This window comes from Cyprinodon tularosa, unplaced genomic scaffold (genome assembly GCF_016077235.1).
Source record: "Cyprinodon tularosa strain WSP-4 unplaced genomic scaffold, ASM1607723v1 ctg634, whole genome shotgun sequence".
Classification (NCBI taxonomy): domain Eukaryota; kingdom Metazoa; phylum Chordata; class Actinopteri; order Cyprinodontiformes; family Cyprinodontidae; genus Cyprinodon; species Cyprinodon tularosa.
This window is the reverse complement of record NW_024039379.1, coordinates 119,110-143,415: the sequence shown is the minus strand read 5'-3', so window position 1 is coordinate 143,415 and position 24,306 is coordinate 119,110. Positions and strand designations below refer to the sequence as shown.

The 24,306-nt window shown below is 40.3% G+C and overlaps 1 protein-coding gene across 1 annotated transcript; it reads left to right on the top strand.

The window, feature by feature from the left end:
- The first annotated feature begins 1,593 nt into the window (after positions 1-1,593).
- LOC119798725 (NLR family CARD domain-containing protein 3-like) lies at positions 1,594-24,071 on the top strand. The gene is made up of 10 exons (XM_038308308.1): positions 1,594-1,725; positions 4,002-4,124; positions 6,965-7,090; positions 11,761-11,839; positions 11,988-12,213; positions 12,347-14,108; positions 14,299-14,472; positions 16,098-16,271; positions 23,310-23,356; positions 23,481-24,071. The coding sequence occupies exons 1-10, from the start codon at positions 1,640-1,642 to the stop codon at positions 24,038-24,040; spliced, it is 3,357 nt and encodes a 1,118-aa protein (XP_038164236.1). The 5' UTR covers positions 1,594-1,639; the 3' UTR covers positions 24,041-24,071.
- Positions 24,072-24,306: the final 235 nt, after the last annotated feature.

Below are 24,306 nucleotides of genomic sequence, written 5' to 3'. Positions count from 1 at the left end.
GTTGGTCCATTGTGTTTTCTGAGGTCCAGGGTCAACGCAGCCACATACCAGGAAGTTTTAGAGCACTTCATGCTTCCTGCAGCTGACCAACTTTTTGGAGATGCAGATTTCATTTTCCAACAGGACTTGGCACCTGCACACAGTGCCAAAGCTACCAGTACCTGGTTGAAGGACCATGGTATCCCTGTTCTTAATTGGCCAGCAAACTCTCCTGACCTTAACCCCATAGAAAATCTATGGGGTATTGTGAAGAAGAAGATGCAATACACCAGACCCAACAATTCAGAAGAGCTAAAAGCCACTATTAGAGCAACCTGGGCTATCATAACACCTGAGCAGTGCCACAGACTGATCGACTCCATGCCACGCCGCATTGCTGCAGTAATACAGGCCAAAGGAGGCCCAACTAAATACTGAGTGCTGTACATGCTCATACTTTTCATGTTCATACTTTTCAGTTGGCCAACATTTCTATAAATCCTTTGTTTTTATTGGTCTTCAGTAATATTCTAATTTTCTGATATGATGAATTTGAGATTTTCATTTGTTGTCATTTGTAATCATCAAAATTAAACAAAATAAACATCTGAAATATATGAGTTTGTATGTAATGTATGAATATAATATACAAGTTTCACTTTTTAAATGGAATTACTGAAATCAATCTACTTTTTCATGATATTCTAATTTTATGACCAGCACCTGTATAAGGATGCATATATTATCCTATGTCACATACATTTATTTTGGTTTTATTTAATGAGCTGGGCTGTCCCTATATGCCCTGCCAACAGATATTGGATACGTGTATCACTCCTATTCACCAGAAGAGAACACGTGAAATAACTATTCTAACTACTGCAATGCTAAAAGAACTATCAACAGGAAGCAGAAAAGCTAATCTTCCGACCAAAAGATGACTCAAATCCAAGACTCCACTAAGTGAAATTAAATCAACAATCCTTTGATACAGACTAGAATCTGCACACTGAGTTGGAGAAACAAAATATCCACAAAACCAGAGGCTGGTCAAAAACAACAAGAGCGGAAATATCTTAGATGAAAGGCAAGGTAGAATAAAAGCTGGATGGCATGATGCAAGTGACAAACTGGCAAACAAAAGCTGCAGAGAGAGAGGTTTAAATACGTAACGCTAATGACAAGAAGACTCAGGTGAGCAGCGTCAGGTAGGCTGATTATAGGGGATTCACAGGAAGTTTCTGACGCAAGAACAGAGATTAGTGAACTAAAATAAAACAAAACTGCTGAGCCAGACAAGAAAACAACAAAAGAGAAAAAAGGACACTAATCAGTAGAGCTGCATGTGACACTGTACCTCCTTCTTCACTGCCAGCACCATTTGGACAACAGTTATCATGGTGACTACTGCCCTTAATGATATCATTTATTCTGAATGAGCTAATGTCAGAGGATGGACATTTTGCTTTACGATCTTTTCTAGTGATCTGACTTCGTTTATCTAACACACAGATAAAGCAAAGAAGAGCCAGTCAGAGATGCTGTTTTTCCTCCACCACTAATGATGTAAATAATGATCCGTGTTAATGAGAATCATTTGTGTATCCTCTGCAGGTAGAGGTAGAAGTGTGTAATCTGATGTAAAGGTGGATTCAGCAGCATGGATCAGCATGAGGACAGAGAGGAGGGAGTCTCTCCTTCTAAACGTATTCTGAGTGGGGAAGACGAGAGCCAGAGCAAAGAGAGGTAAAATTATCTTCTTTAACTGACTGTAGACCTTTTAACAGTGTTTAAACAATCAGAAAAAGAAATGGTTATGAAGCTGGTCCTGTTCATGGTGCTTCATCCAGACTGAGTCAATGTAGCTCTGCTTGGTATCAGTAGATTCTTACAAACTGCAAGTCAGCGTTGCAGGACCAACTGAGTGACACCAGCATGTTGCTTAAAGCTCTGGGTTCTAGCAGGGATCATGTGCAAAAAAAACTCCATTTTACCGTGTATTATTACTCTTCTGCCAAATGACTGAAGGGGACTATAAAGTCAAAAAACAAGGAAAAATGTGGCATTGACACAATTTGACACCAATTCCCTTTTTTGGGGGGATTTACGCATATTCCACATTTAAATGGTCCTTCAGCAGCTTTTAACAAGGTTACGTTCCCCACAAAAAACACAGAACCGATTCACCTACTGTCTATAGAAAATGCAACCACTTAAATAAAATATTTGCATTTATCTGCATTTTGGATGACATTTCTAGGGAGAGGTACACAATATACTTTCAGAATCATTTTCAGGGAATTTAGGCAATCTTTTGTTGATTAGTTTTGCCAAATATTTAAATATGTGGTTAATATGATATCAGAATGACATGTTCTGCCATTATGGTTGTTGTTAAGAGTGCTTCCACTGCAGAAGGACTCAATCCAGTTAGTCACAGTCAGAGAAACAGGACTACACTGAAAAACAAGCTAATCTCCAATATCTAGAAACAAAGGTGTTGATGGCAGCAGCACAACTGATATTTCTCTCCAGGATGTAGTCACAGCCAAACAGGAACAGACCACATCAGAAACAGAATCAAGTGTATTGCCAACGGGGCTACATTGTCTAAAGCAATACGCAGAGAACTAGCAACCCTATCAACAAAATCATCAACCTGTGAAGGCGCATAAACTAAACTTTTGCCCTCTGCAGCACTGCTCAGTGACACAGAGGAGAAAGAAAGTGAAAAAGATTCTTATTTGATAATGATCTGCTAAAGTGAAACCTTCTTTTGGGGAGGAGAACTCTGTTAAAGTAATCCTGAAGGTTATTAGAAAGTGGTCAGAGAGGACAGGGTTGTGAGGAAATACTGTTATTTCTACACATTCTATGCCGTATGTCAAGATCCAAAGTATGAAGATGAGAATGTGTGGGACTATTCACATTTTGAAAAATCCAAGCATATTTAAGACAGCATTAAAGGGTGCTTTTAAGCTAACAGCTTTAATGTCATCATGGATGTTAAAATTCCCCACTATGATGACATTTTGCAATTTAGGTGACGGAAACTAAAAGTTAAATGTTCAAAAGTGTTGTAATTATCAACTGCCTTTGGAGTAATCAGTAAGTCAGTCTGAAAGATTGCTGCTATTCCTCCTCCTCGCCCAGAATTTCTGGGTATGTGAAAATTTTAATAAGTAGAAGGAGTTGCCTCATTTATGCTCACATAGTCCTCTTGCTGCAGCCAGGTTTCTGTAAGGCAACATACAGTAAATCAGTGTGATTATCACAAATTAAGCCATTAACTGACTTTTTGAGGAAAGAAATCTTAAATTAAATAAACCACATTTAATCGTTGTAACTTTTTTCCCAAATTGGAGTTATTTTTATTAGATTATCATGATTTACTCCTTTGGGATTCTTTTCTAATTTATTTGATTTTGGTTGTGGGAAAGACACTGTCAGGATGTATGTTAAACTCCGTCACTAATGGCTCATTTTTTTCAACTGTCGGCTGACTGGAAAGGGGGTGTGAGAGAGGGGGAGAGACATGCGGGAAAGGACCACAGGCCGGATTCGAACCCAGGTCGCCCGTATGGAGGACTAGGGCCTCTGATGAAATCAAGTGAAGCACCAAAGTAATAGAATGAAAATGTCGTGATAATTATTTGGATGGCAAAAAGTCATTAAAGAATATTTTTTTAAGTAGAACCACTATTGCAAATGTCATAATTTCTTACAAATCATAATTTTTGAGGTGGGCCTAAAAAAAAAAAAAAAAAAACTTAAAAGTTTCTTTCATTCAAACTGTGTTTCATACATTTCTTACTTCCCCAAACAGATTATCAGCACAGTTAACACTAGAACTCCAGAGGCAGTGATTTTCTGATTTTGAAGTCGACATGTTAGCCAGGAATGCTAAGCTAAAGTACTTTGTTTTTTATCAGTAAAAAAGCTGTTTCAATGAAAGATATGTCTATGACTTTATGGAGAGAGGACTATAAAGAGTATTTTAATGGTACTTTTCTTTCCACCAGGATCCACGAGAAAAAGAAACATAAACATCTTCCAGAACCAGGATCCAGCCTTGTGTCATTTAAGAGCAACATGTCAAAGGATAAAGAAATATGTTTTCAGTCTGAATCTGCATCCCAAGAAAGGTGAGCTGTAGCTAACTACTGTAACAATGGAAACTGAGTTATTCTAACATTTTTAACATTAACTAAGCTTTTTCTCATATTTCTATGTCAAGAAGTAAGTGTTTGTAGTTCCCCACAACTGCAGCAGTAAAAATTTTTATTTGATTTTGCTGGATTCGCTCTGAATGCTGTTACATCTTTTTTAACAGCTCTGATTTTTCCCCCTAATAATTTAACGCGTGTTTATTTAGAAGACACTCGAGGAGCTTGCTTTTCTGACTTTTGTCCTGTCTCTATCTCTTTCTCTCTCCCCATAGTCATCTCCATTTCTTTTTCCATGTCCATTGTAAACAATTTTACTCCCTAAATTATTTTAAGTAAAGTTTCATATTAGTTGTGTTCTTTTAAAGTAGACTATTGACAGTGAAAGTCAGGGTGATGCATTGTTCTTTGATGAAATCCCATTGCGGTGGTTTGCAGGTGGGGAGAGGGGTTGAATTACTTACAAGATGTCCTGCTGCAGCAATAGTCTTTGTTATATCAGGTAGATCTAACCCAGCCTTTTGTTAACTATAGTGTGTGCTCTACTAAGATCATAAAATTAGGTATAAGAGACCAGCTTTGCATGCCGCATGTCAGAGATGGGGACTCGAGTTTGTGACTCGTACTCGAGTCGCACTTAAGTCGCATATTTAATGACTTCAGACTCGACTTAGACTTGAATTTAAAGGACTTCAGACTCGACTGAGACTCGTGATTTCCGACTTGTGAACAATATTTTATTCCAGTGTAAAAACACTTATTCAAGTGTTTTTTGTTTTACTAACTTGACTGATCGCCGCTCGCCTTAACCGCACACAGAAGAGGTAAAAAAAAACAAAAAAAACTTAAAGACCCAAACCGTGAAGCACTCAAGTTCAAGTGTTTTATTTATACAAAAAGCCACAGCAAAAGTGGCATAATAAAACAGTCCTTTTCTTCTCCTGATAAAACCTAAAATTCAAAAGTTTTCCTTAAAAATCACAGGCTGGAAGTTGGGCTCCGCTTGTTCTGCTGCTTCTGGTGCGAGTGATCAGCCTGGAGCACCCACTGGCTGATCCACAGACTCTGCGGTGCCCCGGCACTGTTCCACTCCCTGGCGTGCCAAACCCCTTACCAGACCGATCCAGCTAAAAAGAGAAGCAAGGAGAACGCCAGCATCCACACGCATAAACCCCGTCGGAAGATATATGCCTGTCACCTGCAGATTCCGTTCTCCTTCTCCTTTCCTTCAGACTCCTTTTATGTCGGCTTTAATCAGCCCTTGCTCACACCTGAGCGCAGCATTACGCAGCGCAATTAATGCACTCCGCCTCCTCAGACAACTACTTCAGTCCAGTGCGCATGGATTGTCACAAGGGAAAAACAAACCAAAACAACCCAACATGCAGGAAAAATTCAAAAGTCTAAAATAAAGGAAAACAATCATATAAAAAAGAAACATCAAAACATGCAAAGTTCAAGAAGAAAATACAAAGAAAAACAAATCATATCTTCCTCTCCAAAATGCAAAGCATAAAACTAACACTTAAATGAAAGAAAACCATAAACCATATTTTTCCCTGCGCAACACACTGACGTCACTGACGCAACAGTACGTGGACGGCAGGATTTTGATTGTTTTTTTTTCCAGTCCTCATTTTGAATAAAAGAGCAGACATTTACTGCTAAAACTAGAAAAAGTTGTAACCACAAATGTCAGGGAAATACTGTAAGAAAATGCAAAATTTATCTGGAAAAAAAATTTGCGTGTGCTTTTTTTAATTGTATTTTTCATTTAGCAGTTCAAGATAATGATAATTCCATAGATATAATAGCGACCTTTAAGCTATACCGTCTCAGTGACGGAGATGAAAACACAAGAAGAAACAAGCAAGCAGGAAAATTATTGCACTTTTTTAAATGAATCAAGTGATTAGAATTTTTTGTGCGATTAATTATTGCGACAGGCCTTCTCAAGACTTGAGACTTGACTTGGACTTGAGCTCTCAAGACTTGAGACTTGACTTGGACTTGAGCTCTCAAGACTTGAGACTTGACTTGGACTTGCAAAAAATGACTTGTGAACATGTCTGCCGCATGTACATCGCCATGTAGGTGCATGCACACCTGCCAAGGGGGGTGGGGAGATGAGGCAACCTTCGAGTTGTGAGTCAACTCAGGCTGATTTAGTCAATTAGTTAAATTTTGGTGAATGCCCAATTTCATACAATCTCATTTTGGGAAAATTAATTCTGTGGAAAATGTTAAATTGAATTAGCATATTTTCGAGAGAAATAGGAACCGTTTCGGATCGTTCTAAAATGCTTTGCCTATCCGTTGGTCCAGAATCAGGTCGCAATGGTAGCAGCCTTAGCAGGGAGGCTTAGTTCCTTCCCTTCTGGGGAATCCTAAGGTCTTCCCAGACCACCTGGGAAACATGTCCCTCTAGTGTGTCCTGGGTCACCTCTGGGATGTGCATTAAATCCTCACCAGGGAGTCGTAGTATGGTTCATAAAAATTCGCGCTATGATATTTTATTATTTGCTTATTTATTTATTTTTATTAGTAATAATGGTTGGGGGAATATAAAATGTGTTTTCTATCTTAATATGGACATACAAAATGTCAATTTTCTATCTCCATGCTAAGCCAAACTGGAAAGCAAATGTTGGACCAGCCAGTCAAATCTCATACCCTATGTGGAGAGATCAACATGTTAGTCAGCAATGTAAAGTACTTTGGTTTTTAGCGGTAAATAAGCAGTTTCATTGAATGATGTTTCAATGAATTTATGGAGAGAGGACTATAAAGTGTTTCAATGGAAGTTTTCTTTCCACCAGGATCCACGAGAAAAAGAAACATAAACATCTTCCAGAACCAGGATCCAGCCTTGTGTCATTTAAGAGCAACACGTCAAAGGATAAAAAAATAGATTTTCAAACTTCTGAATCTCCATCCAGAGAAAGGTGAGCTGTAACTAACTACTGTAACAAATGTTTTTAATCCAACATATTTTTAACGTGAATTAAGCTTTTTCCCATATTTCTATGCCAAGAAGTAAGTGTTTGGAGTTCCCAACAACTACATAAGTGAAAGTCTAGATGTGAAAAAATAGAGAGCTGGGAATGGTATTCCGAGATTTCAGAGCCTTAATCTGAGCATTCAAAACATTTTATAATATATCAGAAAAGTTTTATGGTATTTTTACTAATGATTCACTGTAAGTCATCCAGGACTTACAGTGAATCACCAGGAGTCTTTCAGCTCAGCTGCTCAGGTCTGATTGTATGAGTGGTGTCAACAAACCAGAGTTTAGGTCTGGTTCTAGGCTACCGGGTTCTTACAGGATTCACAGGGCCCAACACAGTCTGAAAAGTGGTGTAAAACCATGAGCTAAGCAGGACGAACCAAAAATTGTCTCAGTTTGGATGACTAAAAGCAGGACATTGAGTGGCAGCAGAGGTTTGAATGTGCAACAGTTGCACGTGAAACAGACTCTGTACATATAAGCCACCATCACGGACCTCTCAGGTCGAAACAGTACGATCACAGGAGAAAACAGAACTGGGACGTAATAGTGGCCAAAGTTCGCTCTATGTTGGACCTCAGTGTGTCAACTCTTTGTTAAACCCACATTTTATAGTATTTACTATCATGACTCATGATGTAATGTTCATCATCATGAAAACATTTCTAAATCCAGTCTAATTTGTATGGTCAGGTTCCGTTTCCATGATGGGTACTTGGCTGGCAGAGATGGGAAGTAATGAAGTACAAATATTTCGTTACTGTACCCAAGTAGACTTTTCTGATATTTTTACTTTACTTTACTACTTATTTTTATGGCGACTTTTTACTTCTACTCCTTACATTTTTACACAAATATCTGTACTTTCTACTCCTTACATTTTTACACAAATATCTGTACTTTCTACTCCTTACATTTTAAAAAATTGTCTTGTTACTTTAGTTTTGAATAATTTCAATGGAGTTACCGTTATTATTTTTCACGTCATCAATACCAAATTCAATCTAATTGGATGGGAATCTACGTTGCATTTGACGCACCACTACAAGATGAATCGACAGATTCGGCGGTATTCATTGGCGGCAAATCATTGCAGCTTGGTGGCGGTGGCGTTAGCATAGTAGCATGGACGACGAGATGATTGAAAATGAACACAACGGAGATCTAGTCCTATTGACAGACATCCATTTAAAATGTAGGCAACGGCATGAAAAAAGTGGTTTCTACTTTTACTTTTATACTTTAAGTAAATTTACAAGCCTGTACTTTGTTACTTTTACTTGAGTAAAGAAGTTTAATCAGTACTTCCACTTTTACCAGAGTATTTTTTAACACAAGTATCTGTACTTTTACTCAAGTACGGAAAGTGAGTACTTTTGCCATCTCTGTTGGCTGGTTCTTGGCAGGTCATTTGCTGGTAACTGACAGGTCAGTTGGGGGTCATTTTAATCCCCCATGATGAAGTTGTCAGGGAGGTGTCAAGTAACAAAGTACAAATACTTTATTACATTACTAACTAGAAATTTCAGCTATCTACATTTTACTGGAGTAATTATTTCAGACAACTTTTTACTTCTACTCCTTACATTTTAAAAATAGACTTGCTAGTTTTGTTTCATTTAAGCTCATTTTCATTCTGGCCTGTTGGTATTTAAACAAATAAAACCCATCAAAATACCTTGTTTCCTCCACATAATTATTTTTTGTTGTTGTTGGACTTGATGCTGCCCCAACTTGTTGTTCACCACATACAAGAATAGAATATCAAGATGCTGCAAAGTTAAATTTGACACTGTTACCATTTATTTATAAAACTAAGAAAATGAATTATAAGGAAGTTGTTAGGTTTGTTGAAAGGTTCCCTGATGCAGAGATGATTCTTGCAGATTTAATTGTTAAGAGAAGCATAAATCCAGAAACAACAAACAGGAAACAAAAAAACAAACAAGAAATGCCTGGAAGAAACACTCACAATGAAGAACAGCATAGGAGTGTATGGGAGACCCAACAAACAATTTGCTAATCAGCTGATGGGGAGCAGGTGTGGATAGAACTAACTAGAAGGGAGCTAGCGGAAAGGAGACTGGCACAAGGGAGCAACAGAGAGTTCAATCTGAAAACTCACATGAAGAGAAAAGACAACTAGGAAAAATGTATTGATACAATTACTTTGTCTTTGGGGCTCAGACCTCGGCAGGAAACATAGTGCTTCATTTTGATAGATATGCATGAACAGGAGTAAAGAACAGGGCTGTTCCCCCCCAGGCCTGAAACTGGTGGTGGAGTGGAGATAGATGGAGTTGGTCAGTCTGTAGACTGCTGGTTGGAGAGACGGTCTGCTGAGCTTTATGGGTAGATCCAGTGGACTGCGTGAGCTGATACTAGAGCTTCACTCAGGGACCTGGAAGATGGAATTCCAGTTTGGATAACACAGGTTGAGAGAACCTGTCCATGATGAGCAAGCATGAAGCGACAGTGGAGAGGGAAAAACCCCCCATTGGGAAGAAACCTCTGGCAGAACCAGGCTCAACATGGCGGACTTCTTCTAGCAGCCAATAGCAGAGGGGTGTATTGAAGCCCAGCTATTCCAGTTTTCCTATCAGAAGCTGTGGGATGATGGTGTTGAAAGCTGAACTGAAGTCCAGGAACAGCATCCATACCTGGGTGTTCACATTCTCCAGGTGTGCTAGGCTCAGGTGAAGTGCAGAGGAGATGGTGTCCTCAGTGGAGCGGTTTTGTAGGTAGGCGAACTGGAACGGGTTGAATGATGGGGGGAGACTGGAGACCATATGTTCTTTAACAAGCCTCTGGAAACACCTCATCATTATAGGAGTCAGGGCTATAGGCTGGTAGTCATTGAGTGAGGTGACCTGAGGCTTCTTTGGGACCGGAATGTTGGTGACAGACTTAAAGCATGCTGGCACTATACTGGTCCAGCAAGGTGTTTAAAATATCTGTGAGGACACCAGCCAGCTGACCTGGACACTTCTTGAACACCCGCCCAGGTATGTTAATCGGGGGCCTGGAGCTCCCCCTTTGGTTGCCGGGCATTTGGAGTGCTGGTCTTCCTCTCCTTGCCACTCATTGTTGCTGTTCATTTTGGGGCCATTTTATTCTTTACTTAGCAGGTTGGGGTTGCCGGGAGGCAACAGAGTTGACCACTGTGTGGTTGAAAGGCAAAGCCGTTGCCAAGAGATCTCCAGTTCTGTGGGGTGCCTCCTGACTGGGGTTCTCCTGCATCTGACATGGTATTGCCTCCCTGCGCTGCAACAAAATTGCCTCCTCTCCACACTTGGTCTTGGCTTGATGGATCTTGAGCCCTCTGGTGTTCTTGCATATCCTGCCACATTGGCATCGCACTTCTGGTGCCATCCCTGTCAGTGTGGTGTGGGTGCGCCTTCTCATTAACCGTGTGTCAGTCCTGGTCTGTACCGATGTTTCCGTCCTTGCGAGTCTCTCATCCTCACCCCCTCTCGGGAGACTATGGGGGTCTTGCTCATTGTGGTCATTCGTAGCTTGATTTGGTGCCCTCTTGCGAGTGCTGTACATAAGATTGCTAGCCTCATGCACCCATGCCAGGCTTTCCTGGAGCTCAGCTGTCTCTCCAGCATCACTGATCTTCCTCAGTTGCCATCCGGCCTTTCCTTGACGTCACTGGCTGCCCAGAATTTACTTATTAAATACATCACGTGATGCTATACATACAGCCACTTCCTTATGTGACTGTGGGTGGCTTTTGGCCTGGAGCTGGTGTCATCAGACTTAAAAAGGCCACCAGCTGTAATGATCAGAACAGATGGACCCAGAATTCAAACCACACAACCAGTGTGAAAGCATAACAGAGTTTATTGAAACAAAACTGCTGCAGGTAGTGTCAGCCACTAGGGCAGGAATCTGTGGAGACGGAGACTGAAAATTAATGACCAGGTTAGGTTTACGATGTGCATAAATCACAAACAAAATGTCACTAACCTTCTCTTAGCTCTCAGTCTGGGAAGAACCACAAGGTTAGGTCCGAGCCAGTTAACAGTAGAGCGGATGTTGCTGTCACTGGTCAAGAGGTCCCAGAGAATAACTCCAGCTGAGTTACGATGATTCATGGTCAGGCAGAGAGTGAGAACCATGATGACAGGAGGAACAGAAGGACAAAACAGAAGCCGAAGTTGGCAGGGTCATAGCCAATGAAGCAGCACAGGGAAATTCAAGACGAGGTCCGGAAACAGTTCCAGGTTAGGCAACAGGCAAAAAGACAAACTGAGATCATGACATCAGAACATGATGCAGGCTGCAAACCTGTCATTTACTATTGAATGAAGAAACAGCGACGTTGTTGTGTTGAAAAATAATAAAACGTTTTCACATTGGGAATATTTTTTCAGACATTTTTTTTCTTCTCTACGTGCTTCATACATTTGAGAGTGGAAAATGTAAGATATTTATATCAATATTTCTTAGACTAAATCCTGCTGATTTTCACTTCGACCAGCAGGATCAGTAAACCTTGAGCACAACAAGCAGTAAACTAATTTAGATATAAATTTATGGAATTTTTTTGTCTGTGTGTGCACTGCGAAAAGGTGACCTTATTTTTACCCGGTTCCTCTACAGAATGGACCAGCAGAGCTCAGAGTTTACCAGCGGTGTGTCTGACCAGCAGCATCAAACTCACCTGGACTCAGTATTCATGGTCTGTAAATCCACCACAACTTTTACTTTGGTTCTGTTTACAGTAATCTTCGTCCTGCACTTTATGGAACATTGGACAGTCAGTCTTTCCAACATGGCTCAATGATTTTAGTCTGTGTATTTTACACTTTCTCAATGTCCTGTTCCAGCTGCTGGAGGATTTAATTTGCACTTTTGTAAAGAATGAGCTGAAGAAGATCCAGAAGATTCTTTGTACAGATCAGCAAGAAACCGCAAAGAGTCAAAGAGATAATGAGGACTTGAAGGGCATGAATGGCGAGCAAAATAGAAGCAGCAGAGAGGCACTGATGAAGATCACAGTGAACTTCCTGAGGATGATGAAGCAGGAGGAGCTGGCTGAGCATCTGCAGAGCAGTAAGAGGGTCTCAGTAGAGATTTAACCTGATGGATAAAATACATTTCCTAAAGTCTGAAGATATGGAAACATATTATTGCAAAATATTAAGATTGCTTCATTTTCTTCCTGTTATTTGGCATTTTCTTTTAGAATTCTTCTGTCAAGAAGAACTTAAATCTGTTCTGAAGCAGAAGTTTCAGTCTGTGTTTGAGGGAATCGCTAAAGCAGGAAGTCCAACCCCTCTGAACCAGATCTACACAGAGCTCTACATCACAGAGGGAGGAACTGGAGAGGTCAATGATGAACATGAGGTCAGACAGATTGAAGCAGCATCCAGGAAACCAAACAGACCAGAAACAATAATCAGACCAGAAGATATATTTAAAGTCCCACCTAGAAGAGATCAACCAATCAGAGCAGTGATGACACAGGGAGTGGCTGGCATTGGGAAAACAGTCTTAACCCAGAAGTTCACTCTGGACTGGGCTGAAGGCAAAGCCCACCAGAACATCCAGTTCATATTTCCATTCACCTTCAGAGAGCTGAATGTGCTGAAAGAGAAAAAGTTCAGTTTAGTGGAACTTGTTCATCACTTCTTCACTGAAACCAAAGGAATCAGCAGCTTTGAAGACTTCCAGGTTCTGATCATCTTGGATGGTCTGGATGAGAGTCGACTTCCTCTGGACTTCACCAACAAGGAGATCCTGACTGATGTTACAGAGTCCACCTCAGTGGATGTTCTGCTGATAAACCTCATCAGGGGGAAACTGCTTCCCTCTGCTCTCCTCTGGATAACCACACGACCTGCAGCAGCCAATCAGATCCCTCCTCAGTGTGTTGGCATGGTGACAGAGATCAGAGGGTTCAATGACCCACAGAAGGAGGAGTACTTCAGGAAGAGATTCACAGATAAGAAGCAAGCCAGTAAGATCATCTCCCACATGAAGAAATCTCCAAGTCTCCACATCATGTGTCACATCCCAGTGTTCTGCTGGATCACTGCTACGGTTCTGGAGGATGTGTTGAAGACCAGAGAGGGAGGAGAGCTGCCCAGCACCCTGACTGAGATGTACATCCACTTCCTGGTGGTTCAGACCAAAGTGAAGAAGATCAAGTATGATGGAGGAGCTGAAACAGATCAACACTGGAGTCCAGAGAGCAGGAAGATGATTGAGTCTCTGGGAAAACTGGCTTTTGATCAGTTAAAGAAAGGAAAGCTGGTCTTCTATGAATCAGACCTGACAGAGTGTGGCATCGATATCACAGCAGCCTCAGTTTACTCAGGAGTGTTCACACAGATCTTTAGAGAGGAGAGAGGGCTGTACCAGGAGAAGGTGTTCTGCTTCGTCCATCTGAGTGTTCAGGAGTTTCTGGCTGCTCTTCATGTTCATCTGACCTTCATCAACTCTGGGATCAACCTGATGGAAGAAACACAAACATCTACGAATGAACCAAAGTCTCTCCATCAGACAGCTGTAGACCAGGCCTTACAGAGTCCAAATGGACACCTGGACTTGTTCCTCCGCTTCCTCCTGGGACTTTCACTGCAGACCAATCAGAGTCTCCTAAAAGGTCTGCTGACACAGACAGGAAGTAGCTCCCAGACCAACCAGGAAACAGTTCAGTACATCAAGAAGAAGATCAGTGAGAATGTTTCTGCAGAGAAAAGCATCAATCTGTTCCACTGTCTGAATGAACTGAAGGATCGTTCTCTGGTCCAGGAGATCCAACGGTCTCTGGGGTCAGGAAGTCTCTCCACACATCAACTGTCTCCTGCTCATTGGTCAGCTCTGATTTTCATCTTAGTGTCATCAGGAGAAGATCTGGATGTGTTCGACCTGAAGAAGTACTCTGCTTCAGAGGAGGTTCTCCTGAGGCTGCTGCCAGTGGTTAAAGCCTCCAACAAAGCTCTGTAAGGACACTGATTGTTACTGCATTTATTGTTGCTAACGATGGGGTAAATATGGATTCATGTTGATTCAGTTCATTCATGTAGATGTGCAAAATAAGGCAAATCCATCAATCTCTCTATGGGAATATTAGAGACTGGAATGAATTTTGATCAATCGTTTATTAACATATTTTTCTCCATATCTCCCCAGATTGAGTGGTTGTAACCTCTCAGAGGAAAGCTGTGCAGCTCTTTCCTCGGTTCTCAGCTCCCAGTCCTCCAGTCTCAGAGAACTGGACCTGAGTAACAACAACCTGCAGGATTCAGGAGCGAAGCTTCTCTCCGCTGGCCTGAGGAGTCCAAACTGCAAACTAGAAACTCTCAGGTAAATATTCTCCATCCTGCTGAAACCAGAAGTCAGTGATTGGCTGATATTCAATATAATGCAATTGATTCAATAATGGATTCGTTAACCTTACTTGTCTGACCATTATTTTCTTTGAATTCAAACCACAGCTTTATTCTTTGTCTCAGCTTCTTTTCTTGACTCTATCACAGAGGTTAAAATTATAGGAAATCTCAAAGCGTGCCCCTTCGGTAGACACTTTGATAGTCAGTGAAAGTTAAGCTTTACTACCAATTTTCTTCAATTACAAATTTGCACAAAGCTATGTTAATATTCAGCCAATTTCTAACATGCTAAATTTTTGCAAATGCAGTATTGCCATGAAATTAGAAATCCTCCTCATGAAACCAAATATTCCATGTTATCATCCTTCAACTACATCTGGTCTTTTTGTTTTTACAAGGCAGTTAGGTCCAGTTGCAGATCCCAAGAATTATATAATGCGAAGAAAGTGTTTTTATTGCATTCTTGCAAAATATAAGAATTTCTTCGAACTGGCTCCTCGAACACCCGCCAGGTATGTTATTGGGGCCTGGTACCTTCCTAGGGTTCACTCTCCTTAGAGTCTTCCACATGTAAGTGGCTCCTCCCCCTGATGGGGAACAGCTTTCACTGTTGGAGTGCTGTTTAGTGCCTATAACCTTCCAAAGAATTAGTTTAGTTCATTTAGGAAGTCAGCTTTTGCTGCATCTACTAGGGGGGAGGGTGTGTTTTCGTCTTTGATCGCCCGTATGCCTTGCCACATCCTCCTGGTGTTGCTGGCCTCGTGGAAGAGATCCTGGAAGGCTAAGTTCAGTGCTCTTGGCGATTTTTGAACCTCCTCAGTTATTCAGGGTGGTATGTTGGCCCAGGTAATGTTGTTCTTTGTTCTGCTGACGTCCTCAATGCATTTGTTGATGCAGGCTGACACAGTAATGACATATTCATCAATATTCATATTGCTGATGAAGGTTCTCAATCATCCAGGTCATAGTCATTCCGTAAAAGTTCAGAAAATATCCACTGGACTTGGTTTCCAAGATTTGAAGACGTTTCTCCACCTCTCCAGGAAGATTTCTCAATTCAAATGTCTGGATCCGCAGTGAGTTTAAGTCTTATATGGACAAGGCCTTGTATTGCTTGGAAACATGCAATTGGTAACCGATGAATGGGTCGTTTGGGACCTACCCGCTCCAGCCGATGAACATTACCTCCTTAACGACGACCCTTAACAATCATACACAGGTTTCAGGTATTACAGGAGACAATCCCCCCTTAATGGCAATCCCCCCCTTTAACGACCGACCCCTAGAATCATAGGCAGGCAGGCAGGCAGGCAGGCAGGCAGGCAGGCAGGCAGGCAGGCAGGCAGGCAGGCCTTACCAATAAGAGAAAACAGCAAGAATGAATGATATACTTAAGGAATGATATACTGGAGAACAGTAACTCAGAAAATAAGCCATGAAGATTCTGATATAGTTTGGAGAAGATCTTATTAAACTATATAAGCATTTGGAGCCTTAATGCATTTGCTGCTAAGATCCACAATTTCAAGTTAAAGTGAGAAAATGCAAAAATAAAAATATAGAGAACGAACATGTTTGTGTTAAACTGTGTGTCTACAGGTTGTCAGGCTGTCTGATCTCAGAGGAAGGTTGTGCTTCTCTGGCCTCAGCTCTGAGATCCAACCCCTCCCATCTGAAAGAGTTGGACCTGAGCTACAATCATCCAGGAGAGTCAGGAGTGAAGCTGCTGTCGGCTGGACTGAAGGATCCAGGGTGGGGTCTGGACGATCTCAGGTATGGAGGAACCTGTAGAGACGGTCTGATTGGGAAGGATGGGTCAGAACGGTCTCATTTTTTGACATTGTTGGTCTGACAGAAAACAGAACTTAAAATCTGCATTTCAAAATTAGAAATAAGTTAAACATAGCCCCTTATTTTTTCTTAAGGTGGAACTTTCAGAAAAGCTCCAGGTAATCCAGTTATGAATAGGAAGCACTGCGATGAGCACTTGGTCTAACATAATCATTTAAATGTTTTCCTTCTATACTTTGAGGTTATTTGAGGCCATCCAGGCTTGCTAAAAGTGAATTTAAAGTGTACTTTAAATGAAAAGCTTGAAAACATGTCCAAATCCTAATAATAATATTGTCTATATTTAAAGGGCTACAACTTTACAAATTTTATTATTTTTTTAGGATTTCTAATTGGAAATAAAGCTTTAAATCTGTCCTACATTGTGAAATAAAAGATAAATCAATGTTAGTAATTTTTAAACCAGGTTGCGCACTGCATGCCGTGTTGTAGTCAAGACCACCTTACTTGAGACCAAATCAAAATCAAGACCAGGGTGTAGTTATAAAGTTGGTTGGTGTGTTTTTCTTTTTTCTTTTATTCTTTCTTGTTTTTTGCAGGTGTGGAAAGTATTCTAGTATTTACTCTGTCTTCTTTGTCTTTATTCTCCTTTATTCTCTCTCTTTCTCTCTTCCTCCAGTTTTTTTTCCTCTCTCCCCTTTTTGTCTCTTTTACTTTTATATTTTCAATAGGTACTTCTAAAATAGTTTAATACACATTATTTATATCAACAGCTCTGATCGGCCATCTGTGAAGCCAAATGACATTAATTATTAGTGCTCTACTGGTATAAAAGAGACATGAAAAAAAGAGCTAGATCATCAAAGCAAATAAAAAAACAAATCAGTGTCAGGGCTCGATGTTAACCATCGCCCGATCTCCCGGGGCAAGTAGTTTTTATTGTCGGGAGAGTACAAATTTCATTGCATTTGCCCGCCAGGCAGGTGCAATGATCGCAAAAAAAAATTATTTATTACTCAAAATTACTTTAAAATCACCGACATTCGCTGAAAACGACCCAGAAGCGTTGCCGGCGCCATTTTTGTTGTTTTGTACACATTGTCGCGTGATTTGTAAAAAGCTGCGTGATTTTCCGCCAGATTGCGTGATTTTTGTCCACCTAGCGGTAATTTTGATGTAGTTACCAAAACAACTAACTGCTGCATTTATTTTGTCAGGGAAAACTAATCCTGAGTCAGTTAAAGTCAGGGAATTCTGAAATGATGTCAGACTGTGGAAACCCTGAATAAAATAACTATGTATAATGATTCTCTAGAAAAATCACATTATATTAATAGTATTATCTTCTATAAACATACCGTGACTCTAAAATAAGAGTTATTCATTTGTGACATTGACTTCTGTCTTGTGATTTATCTTAAGTTTTTTAGATTTTTAACATTACAATTTATATTTTTCCAAGCACACAACAGTTTAAAGCAAAGTTTAGTTTGAAAAGAATGAGCAGGAAGGATTGAAAAGCATGTTAACACGGTAATGTAGGCTGGAGTTCATTATCTGACGTATGCAGATACACACCAGGAACCTGGAAACTTAAAAAATACTGAATTACAAAAAAACATTTAAAAAACAAACATGTTTCATTGATATATATACAGAAATTGTCATGATTTTATCTAAAGCTCGGACCCACATGCAGTGAAGCCAAACAGAGAGACACAGAGTAAACGTTTGAACGGGTTTTATTGAAAGGTATTCAAGCCGGAAAACTGAAAGACGAGGGGAAGACAGACTGTTAGATTCAGGCTCAGTGGGAATTGGAGTTGTTAATCTTGAAGGAGAGGATTTGTTGCCACTCATGTTTCCAGAGAAGAAGAGACACGTAGACTCCAGTCTGTGTGTTGGTCTTCCAGAGAATGTTTGATTCGGTGGAGGGCGGAACAGGGTTTACCCAGAACTCGGACAGAGTGGAATGATGCAGCCGCTGGTTGCAACTCAGTTTTCCTGTGGTACTTGAACGGGTCGTGGTGAAGATGACTTCCTTACTCAGAGAGTGATCTCAGCATGCTCAAAGGTGGCTGGATCCAAACCTCCTGTTTGGAATCCGTCGCTGAGCTTAAGACTCAGTTATCCCACTTGGGAGAAGGCGGTCCGAAAAGGTCCAGTTTGCAGGAAGGCTTCCCCAAACTGGCAAACACTCTGGCGTCGAAGTAGTGGCAACCAGCAGCTTAAGAGCAGTCTGGTGATGAGGCAACAGCTTGCAGGTGTGTGAGGAGGCGAACCGGAGCCAGGCGCCTCCTGGTGGTGGAAGGGAGAAACACAAAAGACAAGACAAACAGACGAACACAAAAACTGGGATCCTGACAAAAATGAATATTAGGAACTATATTCATCAAACATTATACTGGGCAAGTAAAAATAGTTTCTGGGCAAATGAAATGTGAAAGTCACTTGCCCTTTGGGCAAGTGGTAAAAATCCTTAACGTCAACCCCTGAGTATAAAGTATATCAATTCAATTCAATTCAGTTTATTTATATAGCGCCAAATTCACAACACACGTCATCTCAAGGCACTTTCCAGTTCAACCAGATCATCCAGTCAGATTGATTCAAAGTTTTCTATCTAAGGAAAACCAGCTGATTGCATCGACTCATTGACTCTTCAGCAATCCCTCGCACTAAGCATGCTTGTAGCGACAGTGGAGAGGAAAAACTCCCTTTGAACAGGAAGAAACCTCCAGCAGAACCAGGCTCAGTGTGAGCGGCCATCTGCTGAGGCCCACTGGGGTTCAAGGAGACAGAAGCAGACATATATATAAATAAAGAGTGAACAATTAATATTGTGGAGGTTTAAAACTATTAGCTTCTGCTAAAAAGAAATACTTTTAGTCCTTTTATTTTTTTTTTTTTTATTTATCCTTTATTTAACCAGGTAATACCCATTGAGATTAAAAATCTCTTTTGCAAGGGAGACCTGGCCAAGATAGGCATCAAAATTACATCACATCATTACATATGTATAAAAGACAAACACATAAAAGCCAAATATGCACTTACAATAAAATTTCAATTAAAACATTGACATGTGAGGGAGTCTAACTCAAAACATCTAATTCTCAACTTAAAAGTATTCAAAGGAACCAATTTACTAAGTTTCATGTTATTTTGCAGCAAATTCCATGTAAAGGGAGCAGAGTAAGCAAAGGCCTTTTTACCCAGCTCAGTACTGACACGTGGGACAGAAAACAAGACAACAGCCTGAGAACGGAGAGAGTAATGACCAGTACTTTTTTTCATAAGAAGTGAACATAAATAAGATGGAAGCGCACCAAGAATAGCCTTATATATAAATATATACCAATGACAAAGCCTCCGTGTAGCCAAGGCAGACCACCCTACACGAGAATACAGCTCACAGTGATGGGTGCGAGCTTTACAATTAGTAATAAATCTCAATGATGCGTGATAGGCTGCGTCTATCATCTGCAGGCATTGAGCAGATGAATGCATATATAATATATCACCATAGTCCAGCACAGTTAAAAAAGTGGATGCCACCAACCGTTTTTTTACATTAAAAGAAAAGCACAGCTTATTTCGAAAGTAAAAACCCAATTTTAGTCTCAACTTTCTCACTAGACAGTGAACATGAGGCTTAAATGATAGGTTGTCATCAATGACAATACCAAGATACTTATAAGTTGAAACTATCTGTATTTCACGACCATCAAGAGTAACCACTGAAGGAACATTCAGTGACCTGTTCCGAAGGTCTGTGAAAAGCATACATTTAGTTTTTTCTGCATTGAGCACAAGTTTCAACTGTAGCAAAGTATTTTGGACCACATTAAAAGCATTCTGTAAGTGTGCAATGGCTTGTTTAAGAGAAGGTGCACAGCAGTAAATAACTGTATCATCTGCATAAAAATGAAAATTTGCATCAGACACATGCCGATTAAGATCATTTATATAAATAGTAAATAAAAGAGGGCCTAATACAGAGCCTTGTGGAACCCCTTTAAAGATTGGTAAAATACCAGATTGAACACCATCATGCTTAATGCACTGAGTTCTGTCACTAAGATAGTTTGAAAACCAAGAGACAGTTTTCTTTGAAAACCCTGATTTAAGAAGCCTAATCTTTAGAACATCATGATCAACCGTGTCAAACGCTTTTGACAAATCAATAAAAAGTGATGCACAGTGCTGCTTCTTGTCACGAGCAACAGAGATATCATTTATCACCTTCATTGCAGCTGTGATGGTACTATGTTTTTTTCTAAAACCTGACTGAACTGGGGATAAAATGTCCTGGGCGTGCAAGAAGTCTTTCATCTGATCACTCACCAGGGATTCAAGCATTTTGGCCAAAACAGACAAATTAGAAATTGGTCTATAATTATTTAAATTTGACGGGTCACCCCCTTTCAGTAATGGACAAACAAATGCAGATTTCCAGATTTTAGGAATAGTGTTGCTCTTTAAAGTAAGGTTAAAAAGGTACGTTAGAGGCTGTGCTACACAATCAGCAGCTATTTTTAAGAAATAGGGTTCTATAAGATCAGGTCCTGGGGGTTTTTCAGGAACCAGTCCTTTTAGGGCTTTTTGAACGTCAGCCACTGAAAATGGAACGAGATTAAAAACACCCGTAGTGACTGGCACATCTCCACAGGGTGTCACAGCATAAGGACAAACAGTGTCAAACAAAGAACCTGACTGAATAAAATGCTCATTAAAATGATTCAGTATCTCTAGCTTGTCATAAACTACTAGAGACTCTTTCATAATAGAAGAAGGAACATTGATACTATCTTTGTTAGAAGAAAGTAATTTTATAGCCTTCCAGAATTTTCTGGGGTCATTTAAGTTATTAGTAGTGACTGACAGATAAAAATCAGATTTTGCTTTCTTAATAGAAGAAGAACATTTGTTTCTTAGCCGTCTAAAAGCAAGCCAATCAGACGAAGAGCCCGTTTTTCTTGCTTTGGCCCAAGCTAAATTGCGGTCATGAAGAATATCTCCAAGCTCAGAGGAAAACCAGGGATTATCCCGCCCCTTAACTCTAAATCTCTTTAGTGGGGCGTGTTTATTTATTACTTGCAGAAAACTATCCCGGAAAAAGATCCAGGCTGACTCCACATCGGGAATCAGCTCCATTCTACTCCAATCACAATTAAACAAATCATGGCAAAAGCCCTGTTCATTAAAATTTTTAAGATTTCTCTTACATATTACACGAGGTTTACCTTTAGGCAACTTAGTATTCCTTACAGCAGTGATAACGCAGTGGTCACTTAGGTCATTGCAAAAAACACCAACAGCAGAAAATTTGTGCGGGACATTAGTCAAAATTAAATCAATTAATGTGGATTTCTCATGGCACTTAAGATTTAAACGAGTGGGAGAGTTGATTAATTGTGTAAAATTGACAGAATCACAAAATGACTTAAATTCATCTGAGCAAGGTTTTAGCCAGTCCCAGTTTAGGTCACCTGCTAAAATAATTTCAGAGTAGTCCAATCTGGATAAGAGTTGAATAAGTGTCTGCAATGCAGTACTGAGGGCAGAAGGAGGCCTATAACACCCGACAACAGTAACATAAAGGCCCTTGGCCAACTCCACCCTCACTGCCAAAAATTCCAGCTGCTTACCAACTGATTCTGAATGGACTAACTTCATATTAAATTTAGATTTAGCATAAATAGCAACCCCACCACCCTTCCTTAATCTGTCAGTACGAAACACATTATAACCATTTAATCCGATGTCCGAATCAGTAATTGATTTTGTCAGCCAGGTTTCAGACAGCACAACAATATCTGCATCTGTTAAATTCACCCAAATTCTAAGCAGATCCATTTTGGGTAACAAACTGCGAACATTTAGGTGAATTACACTCAAACCAGACATGGATTTCACATCAGATGGCAATGAAATACACTGCAACTCAGGACCTGGATTTGGCTGAACGTTGCCAGACAAAAGCAGCAATAAGAATATTAACCATCTCTGTTTACCATCAGTATACAACAGATCTGTAGAGTTTTTAAAATGAAAGTCCCAGAAATGTCTGTCATCAAATGCAAAATAGTCATTTAAAATCAAGAGATTTTGAAGCTGATGAATATCTCTGGGTAGAAACCAGGCTAAATTTAAGTCCTTTGCCAACTCTTTCGGCATTTGAGGGGAATGCACAAAGGCTGAACAGTTGAATCCATAGGCTACATCCAAAGAGCCATAAATGTTGTAAGATGTACTCACCGAGTGTAAATCACTTGATCTTAGATTTTGCACAAACAATGAGCAAAGCAACATTAAAAGAAAAGCCATGTTAGCAGAGGATGTTTGCAAAACCCGAATGAGCTGACAGGGCCTCAGGATTTAGTCCTTTTTAAATAGTCTAAATTGTCTGTGGCTGTCTGAGATGGTCAGGGGGGCATTTCAAGTCGGAGGAATGACCAGGAGAAGGCAACAGTCAGTGTGAACGCCCTGCACCAAAACACATTCATAATGATGAGGGATTACAAAGGATTCGAGCTTTTCAGGGGCCTTTCTTTTTATTTGACAGGCCTGGTGTATAATTCTGTTTCATCAGAGCTAGCAGGAATTAAATTGTAATATTGGACGCTTATAATGATGTTGAGCTTTAATCGGGGTTGTATATAAAAGAAATTGGATGTCTTGTAAGGCTGGTTTCAGCTTTCTTCCAAAATGAGCGTATGCCTTTGTCAGATATGATATGAGGGAATTAATAAGTTTATGCAAAGTTGTTTTTCAAAGATAACCTTTGGCTGAAAAGTGTGTGGAAGTTTCAGGCCCCATTGTGTGGCTGTGCAGATTGATAAATGAGACTCCTTGTGTCTCTCAACTCTTCCTCCCTTCTTTAGATTTTTAAAGTAGATGTGTCTGAATGTTGGACTTTTCCTTTCTCAGTGTCAGACAATATTTGTCTGCGACACGTGTAATGTCATTACTTGCATGCCTACAGAGACTGACGGTCTGACCTCCTCCTCCTTTCAGGGTGGAGCCTGCTGGAGTCCAATGGTTGACACCAGGTTTGAGGAAGTGTAAGTATTTTATAGCTCCTTTTAAAGCATCTTTTATATTTTCTCATCAGTTACTAAAAAATCAGCATCAAAGTATCAATAAATGACCAATAACTGCAGCTGGATTGTTTATTCACTTCATCAGATTCCTGTCAACTTATCATCGACGCAAACACAGTGAGCAGAAAACTCAAAGTGTCCAACGGCAACAGGAAGGTGACATTGTTGGAGGAGGCTCAGCCATATCCTGACCATGAAGACAGGTTTGATGTTCCTCAGCTGCTGTGTTCATCTGAACTGACTGGCCGCTGTTACTGGGAGGTAGATTGGCAGAAAACGGTTTATGTATCAGTGAGTTATAAGAGAATCAGAAGGAAAGGAGAAGAAAATGAAGTCTGTTGGTTTGGATGGAATGATCAGTCCTGGAGGCTGAGCTGCTCTGATCTTGGTTACTATATTTGGCACAATAACAAACCAATATTCATCACCTCCTCCACCTCCTCCTCCTCCTCGTCCTCCTCCCCCTCTGTCTCTAACAGAGTAGCAGTTTATGTGGACTGTCCTGCTGGCATTCTGTCCTTCTACAGAGTCTCTTCTGACTCTCTGATCCACCTCCACACCTTCAACACCACATTCACCGAACCTCTGTATCCTGGGTTTGGCTTCTGGCGGTCAAATCCAGGTTCCTCTTTGTTTTTTTGTTGAGTTTAATCTAAATTGCCTCATTCTGTTAGAGAAATGCTGTCACTATTAACCAGATAAATTAGTCTGTGCATGTCTGCCAGTTTTCTCAGAAACATGTTTTTAGATTGATTAATTGTTGCTTTTCTATTTGTTTCCAGTCAAAGCAGCAAACTGAATGTCAGTATTTTTTCTTTCTCTGTTCTCAATCTGCTCTACGTATAATTCTACTCATTCTTCGGAGCATTTAAGATTCACACACAACATATCAGTGATGCAGGCTCGGACTG